Below are 7,979 nucleotides of genomic sequence, written 5' to 3' on the forward strand. Positions count from 1 at the left end.
AGGACTCGGCGCTCGTATTGTTTGTAAGTTGCACTGCACGTGCCATAGATACCGTAAATACTTTCGTACTTAGCAGCAACTCAGTGTGGCAGTCCGGGGGGACTGCAAATGGGATTTGTTTTTGTTTTTTGCTACACGAAGACTTGCCCATTTTCGGTCTGTTTATATGGAATCACCTCCTAATCCTAGGAACGTGCGAATACCGTTTCTTCAGTACTGGCGATTTCAGTTCCTCAGAATGGACGATATGTCCCCAGGGAGCAAAGTTAACCTTCTGCTGGATACGCCGCGGCAGTTATTCCAGTGGCCAGATGACGCCTGCCTCTTTGTACTGCCGCTAGTAACTTCAAGGCTTATTAATACACAGCCCCTTTCGAACGACACGCGCGAGGCGAGGGTGCAATGGGATCGCTCAGTTCCATTAGCCTCCAGGAGTTGGCTCGGATTTATCCTCGATCCCACGGTGTCGCTTGTTTGGAGGGTTGGTCAGGTCCGGGTTGCCCAGTGTGAGCCAATAGTACGCACCCAGTGATAATTAATTTCTGCTGAACTGATGTTGGAACACAGTGTGTCAGTTTTTAATGCATAATACGGGCAATTCACAAATCAGCGGGCCATTGAAGAGGCTGCCAAGGAATGGCCATTTTTCGCAGTGCATTGTGGGAAATGGTCGATATATTCTTTTCGTCGGCTGCGTGCAGGTTTGAGTAGAGGGTCCGTGGTGCAGGAAACTTAAATTATTCCTAATTTTTGTCAGGGAAGTAGAGTACAGTAGCAATTTTAATCACTCCTTTCTTCCTGTTACATAGAATGTCCCAATCTACAAACAATTCCACTGGTTGTCTACTGATATTCCTGCATGCAACTACAAATCGTGGCTGAGCGGCCATGCTTCTGTCGGCCATAAACTTGAAATATGGCCTCTTTGCGGCACTGACCTTTTGGTGGAGCACCGTTTTGTGTATCACCCCTAGCCCTATTGAATTAGTGTTGTACTAGAGTCCAATACAAGTCCATGCAATTAAGTCTGTCACATCTCAAATAGAAACAAGTCACCCAGTCTCAAGTCATGTCACAAACTATTCAAATGAACTGTGACAAAAGCATTCCTCTGACACGGTTCACCCAGCTTACTTATGACTGGTGTAAAGGACCCGAGAGTGGACATGTGAAGGAAACTTGAGAAAGGACTTGACCACAACATTGAATCTATCCAGTAAGGGCCAACAGTGTGATGCACAAACGGCTTGAATTGAAACAGTCCAAGGCAGTTTCAATAAGCCAATTCGGTAGTTCGGTCGCGCAAGCGCTAACGGCTTTGACAACAAGTTTTGTTTTTTGTTTTTTTTTTATAAACAAACTATCCCGCTCCATAGCAATGCACATGTTCACACCCAGTAGTTTGTTTTTTTTTTCTTCAAAAGTAAAAGACGTTCTACGGTGTGCCTGGGCAGTTTGGGGCTATATGAGAGGTGAATAAAGATTCCCCTAAATATTTCTTTTATAAATTCATGTTAACTGCAGAAAGATCCAAATAAATTAAACCTCACTTGTTCGTACGCCAGGTCTATGATATAACATACCTGGCTTATTCACACACGATGCAGCTTTCACGAAAACAACTTTCAGTCTCGTCGCTATTTTCAATGCAACAAGCGGCTCAAGTTGCACCGTAAGGGTAATAGGCTACCTAGAGAATGCTTTGCGTTTCCGTCACAGTATTTCGAGATTAACTGTTACCTGTGTCCAAACATGCCACAGTGAGTATATGTGTATATTCGGCCGAGCAATACGGGCGACTCACAATGGTGCACCGCCTCCAAGAGTTTGCGACGCGTTGGCCAATCACAAGGCGCTGCATCTGTCGACCCTTTCCAAACGCGCACAGAGCGCACCGACTGTGAAACGCCCGTATTGACTTAATACAGAGTCCGCCAATTTTTAGCTATATGGATAAGGAATTTCATTAAAACGCCTTTTTAAGGCCCCTTTAACATTTTCAGCATATCCACTTGGAAATCTTTGATCTGTTTCAAAGGTTGCCTATAGGTTTTTCTTTCTGGTGATAATCAAGTGTACTTTGCATGGTGAGGCTTGGAAGCCCACAACATACACATGCAATTCTTTGCGTTGCGATTGGCAGAGGCGGGCGTGAAAATGTCACTCACGCTGGTCACGTGATTTCTCTCGCAATTCCAATTGGAGTGATAATATGCATTGCATGGATGTGGTGAAAATGCACAGGGATAACATCATGATTCAAACATTGTTCCCTCTCGCGGCTGGTTTCATTGCATTTCGGACAGCTTGCAGTGCATTGAAGCTGTTTGTACATTATTATACATAATGTAAATACAGAAATCAATAGTGCCGCACTTTAATGCAATCACCACAACATAATGCAGACAACCCCATCAAAACTTCAGTATATTATGGCAGAAAATTGATGTACATTTTATTTTACGAAGCTGCATGCCCCGGGCATTCGACTCGGAATTTCTGGAATTTTATTTCGTTTTGAACCTCAGCTGGCCCCAACGACAACGTTATCGTTAGAATTCCGCATATCTACAATCGGTTTCTGACCTCCTTCGGCAGGTAATAAGGTCACCTTAAAGCTACAATCTGGTGGAATGTCGCATTTCTAAGACGAATGCAAGGGCATTTCGGCCAAGAAACTTTTAAATAGTACGGAAATGCTGTAAATAAAACAACAAAGGCTGTTTCAGACCACCTTCAAGTCTCTTCTCAATATAGGCCACGGCGTCAGAACTGTGGGGGGGGGTCGGATTTTTGTTGTTCATACATGCCTTTTGCATGCAGGGAACATGATCTTTAAACATGTCTGCTTTATAGTCTGTCCCCTGATGTCACAGACCTTGGACGCAGGTGTCTGGTGATGACTTTGAGGCATGTAGATATTTTTTTCTAAGAGTCCAGGACATGAACGAACATTTTGTTTTAACATTGGGGAGGGTGTTTCGTTTTAATCAAGGACTCCCTTGTGCCATGGACCTCCATGCTTGCGTTATACAGCCACCATTCTCACAGCACGCTGTCTCCAGCACACCCGGCCCCGTACCGTTCAGTGACACGCCATTTTAACGGGGCGACGCGACGCTGGAGACTTTCCACGGCCTTGCCCCGCGCCAAGATCCATGGTAACCACAACGATCCGCGAGACGGCATTTCCGTTCTGTCTTCCTATAAATATGTTGCAGCAAGACATCAATGATTCACCTTCACGTTAAGACGGATCGGAACCAGCCTCGATTCTGCTGTTGTAAACCTCTCCCTCCAAGAACCACCACGGAGCGACAGTACTACTGCGATACACCCGCCAGTCAGTTCTACTGCCTGTCAGCGACATGGAGCCTCAACACACAATTCGCATTATCTTCAACTTAAGTCAAGTAGGCAATAAAACCACCACTATCTGCGTGGACGAGTTGCGTTCCGGCCTCCCTGGTTCATGGACATCTGCCGTGGAGACTACACTGCTTTCGTGGGTTTCATAGGGGCTGTATGACTTCACGCAGAGTTCATTGGCTCCCAAGCTCATGCCTTTCATTATCGTGCGAAATAAGCTTAGACTTATTTCGGGGCATCAAACATGTTCAGCTTGGGCCGGCTGGCGGCGTTGATGGTATGACAGCGCCACCTAGAGATTATGTACGTCGTTCAACCTCGTACATCTAACACAAAGTAGTATAGTGTATAAGTTTCACAGACTGCTTCATAAAACAGCTACAGTGGTGTGAGTCTGGTTATGAACGAAGGAGCGCCACTTCAAATGGAATGTACTGTCAAATGGTCTACTAACTTTCGATCATGACCATCAGTCACCAACAAGGACCAGATTTACAGCGTGCGTTATTGTTCACGTATTATGCACAATGTCAGCTTCAACCGCAAAAAAAAAAAAAACAGCGGTGTCACCTTGGCACACAATTCATAGACTTTCCTGTATATTTTTATAATGCCTATCACTGACAGCAACGATCGACGGGTGGTAATTCTTTGTCACTTCCTAAGGGCCCGTGAGTGGGTGACTTTTGCTTGTTAGAGGTTCAGCTATTTATAATTGAATTTATTGAAGGCGATAATGGCGTGGCCCTAACGTTGTTTAATTAATGGCGAAACGACCTACAACTGTGCAGAATGGAGAACCCCGAAATGGATTTTTTGAGAACGTCGATACTCGACCTGCATAGCATCGGCACTGAGCAAGCAATGCTCCACAGTTTACATAATGTTGTGGTGGATGTAACTCAGGAGAAGCCTCTAATCGAGTCTCGAGAAATCGGATTCTGAGTAGACAGGATTCGATACTCAGTGCAGTTTCCAATTCTCAGTCTGTTCTTGAATACTTAGCATGATTGAATCCATTGTGCGAGTTAGTCTGGAGTTTAACCTTAGCAGTGAGTACACTACCTTTGCGGTCCGCGAATATACCGTAGTCAAAGCAAAACAGGCTGCGGGTGCCGATTATGATCACCTGTGGGTGTTTGCATTAATTACAACTTCGCACCGATAATGGAAATTGTAGACGTCAACGCGCGAGCGACGTTCATACTTCACTGTAATCGATTGCCCCTTGGCACAACGTGGATAACCTGTGACCCGTTCAAGTGTCTAATGACATTAAACTCAATGCAAGTACACGTTCTGGAGAAAAAGAGATTCTCACAGTGATAAGAAAGGTTCAATGTCGAATCGTCAAGGGCTGCGTCGGTTATACTGGGCTCGAATGAATGACTTGTAAGTGATAACTGTGTGATTTATTTGTAAGGAAAAAGTCAGGTGACCTGTGCAACAATGAACGCTCTTCACCGAGCAATCCTTGCTGGCCGACCAGCAGAGGTTTTATACCTCCTAGAGAAGAGGAACTACGACCCGAACGCCCGAGACAGAAACCTCCGGACCCCACTGATAATTTGTTCGTTGGCCGAGAGAGAAGACTCGGCCGAAGTGAGTGCCGCGCTGCTGCTGAGGAAGGGAGCCCAGATTAGTCTGTCAGATAGGCAAGGCAAGGACGCCCTCTGTTGGGCATGCCAGAACAGCAGAGCGAAGCTTGTGCAGATGTTTCTGGAGGACTACCCGAGCCAGTTTAAGTTTCATCTGCGGAAGAAGGACCGAGACGGCAACACGGCCTTGCACCTCGCTGCCCGGACCGGCAACCCCGATACTGTTAGTCTCCTGCTCCAGACGTACACGGACAATAACCTCTTGGCAGAGGTAAGTGAGCGCAACGCCCGAGGTGAGACGCCTCTCCACCTGGCCGCTAAGCAGGGTAACTCTGCTGCCGTTCTCGCCCTACTGCCATTGTCCTCTGACGCTCTATTCAGGCGGCGAGGTGGCGTCGACTTCCGCAGCGCGCCAAAGTGGGCGAGCGCTGCAGTGAAGATCGGTAGAAGCACGGGAGAGCGGGGCGTGAAACACGGCAGGCCTTTCTCGGAGCAACCCGTCGCTGGCAGTGCCAAAGCCAACGCCCCGGCCGCTAGAAAAAGACGGTCCCAGACCGCCACTGTCTCGTCAAATCTCACAGAAAACCCGCATAACGGTCACACTGGCACGCTGAATGGATCAAAACCGGGCGGGAATGTGTCAATCCTTCCCCGACGGACCAATATTTCAGACATTTTTAAGATATCCGAGGTTCAGCTGTCTGCCAACTCGGCGTACCGCCGGCCAGCCAGAGCGCCGCCACTGCCACAGCCGCCCTCTGTTTGTGAGGACGACAAAATTCATTGCCGGCGATCCTCTACCTTGAAATTGCCCGGTAAAGGCCGCCGGGGCTCCTTTCAGACAAGTCGCAGTCGATCTTCGACGAGACGAACGTCTATGACAGACGGGGACGCTGTGGATAAACAGAACACTAAACCATGCAAGGCAGTGCCTACTGTGGTCGTAGACGAGCCAGGGAAAGAGGCCAAAGTGGTGCCGACTGTGATAATAGGCGAAGCAGGGAACGGAGGCACGGTTCCCAGACCGCTTCTCTCGATGGAGTATAAAGACAAGGTAAAGCATGGGAAGCCATTAAAACAACTGCCGTCTTTCAATCAAAGTACGCTCGACTTCACGGAGTCGCCAACGCTGCCGGGGGGGACTCACCTTACGCCGTTCGACCAGCCAGGGATGCCGTTCGATCGACTCAGCAGCGCCGCTTCCCTCCAAAGCTTGGTGAGTGATCTGCCCGGCCTGTCGGGGCACGGTCTCGCCTTCGACAGGTCGGAGACAGACCCCGTGATAAAACTCGACGGGGGCCGGCCTTGGCAGATACGCCGCACCAAGAGCGAACCATCGCTCAACACCCTCGACCAAACCACTGAGTCTCTGGTCCCCAGGAAGGGTAACAGGTCGCGATTCGATAACAAACGCTTCAGGGGTCCCGCCGTCCGAAAGCGAGGGCACGTCAAGACGCGAGTAGCCGATAAAGACAAACAAAGTTCGGCAGCTAGCGTGAAGAGACACACGAAGCCGACACCTCTCAAAATCGAGACTCTGAACCACGTGCACAACATGGCTCATTTCTCCCCGTATATACCAGCAGCGTCGCCGGCGCCTTCAACCCGGTCTACTCGACGGTTCTTTCGGTCGGGCAGAGAGGCCGAGTCTGTGGTGCAGCGGCGACGCACGGACTTAGACAAGAGGATTAAGTCCCTCCAGAGGGAAATTGACCTTCTTGAGAGCAGGAGGAGAGGACGGAAGTACAGGTCGCTCATTCCTGACTGGATGACCGTAGACGAGGAAACCTCACTGGACGAGCTTGTCGCTGCCGTCTTCCACGACAAGTCCAGCACACAGGACGCAGAACCAGGGACGTCAACTCGGAATCAGGACAATCCCCGAACGACAAGCAGTGGCGGGACAAAAGTGGAGACGTTTGCGGGGACCAACAAACCGTCACGTCGTTACAAGTCTACTTCAACCGGGTCATCACGCGAGTTCGACTCCGAAAGAGGGCGCCGCCGGAGCTGCACCTCCAACCTCGACATGGACGCGGACATCCAGGATGTGGAACGCGGTCAGCGGTTACCGACCTGGAAGAGTCCACGGCTCCTCCAGAACGGCCTGCGGGGACGGACCCTGCGCATCCCCTGGCCGGCGCAGGCGCCTTTTTATAAGCAATCTCGGTCCGTCTTTGCCAGCCCCCCGGGAGGACAAGTGCTATTGAGGCAGGAAAACGAAGGGCACAATCTCTTGCACAACGGTCAAAATCGGAGCAGTCAATCCAGGGCGCCTTTGGCGTCTCACGAGGGGTCCAACCTCCGCTTGAAACCGATCAAGCCAGGACAAGCCTCAATCGACAGCAATACAAAGAATTAGAACCATCAATACAGACTATATTCTATTAGAATTTTGTTTCCAAACTTGCCTAGTCAAACTAAAATAGCGAAATAATATACTATCTGTAAGTCGCCATAAAATGTATAAGTCAGCGCATGTACTTGTATTGGAAGTCAATGTTTAAATATTCAGTTTGAACGTATTTTGCTCTCTCCGGCCGCGGTTTGACAAAGACGAGCCACAAACCCGACGTGCAGTACTTTTGTAATATTTGTCCCGCAATGAGTGCTTTTGCCAAACTTGGAAAGACGCAAAGGCATTGTTTAGAATTCTGAATATTCAAATCTATTGATACCTTTAATTACGTCAAATTATACTAATTTCGGTACCTACTGGCTGTAGATCTAAACGGAACAGGTTTGACGCCATCTTTACCGTTTCCAGCCATGCCTTGGGATCGCCTTGTTCTCGTTTGCATAAGTCACTTTTCCTGTTTTAATGCGGTAATTTCATTATTCATTGAGTTATGCAAGGGTAAAGCTTTATTTTGTGTTAGCAAATTGCTAAATGTAACAATCTGTCAATTAATATTTCAAGGAAATTACTGCAGTCGAAACAAAACTAGACCACGTTCCCTATTCTCCTGGACCTAGGGCGACACAGAACAAACGCAAAGACACGTGAATCAG

The 7,979-nt window shown here is 48.4% G+C and overlaps 1 protein-coding gene across 1 annotated transcript; it reads left to right on the top strand.

The window, feature by feature from the left end:
* The first annotated feature begins 2,826 nt into the window (after window positions 1-2,826).
* Window positions 2,827-7,836, top strand: LOC110985134 (uncharacterized). Its single transcript, XM_022245930.2, has one exon. The coding sequence runs from the start codon at window positions 4,819-4,821 to the stop codon at window positions 7,327-7,329; it is 2,511 nt and encodes an 836-aa protein (XP_022101622.2). The 5' UTR covers window positions 2,827-4,818; the 3' UTR covers window positions 7,330-7,836.
* The last annotated feature ends 143 nt before the right edge of the window (window positions 7,837-7,979 follow it).

Source organism: Acanthaster planci, linkage group LG12 (genome assembly GCF_054643075.1).
Source record: "Acanthaster planci isolate LZ-2023a linkage group LG12, COTS_SCS, whole genome shotgun sequence".
NCBI classification, from domain to species: Eukaryota; Metazoa; Echinodermata; class Asteroidea; order Valvatida; family Acanthasteridae; genus Acanthaster; species Acanthaster planci.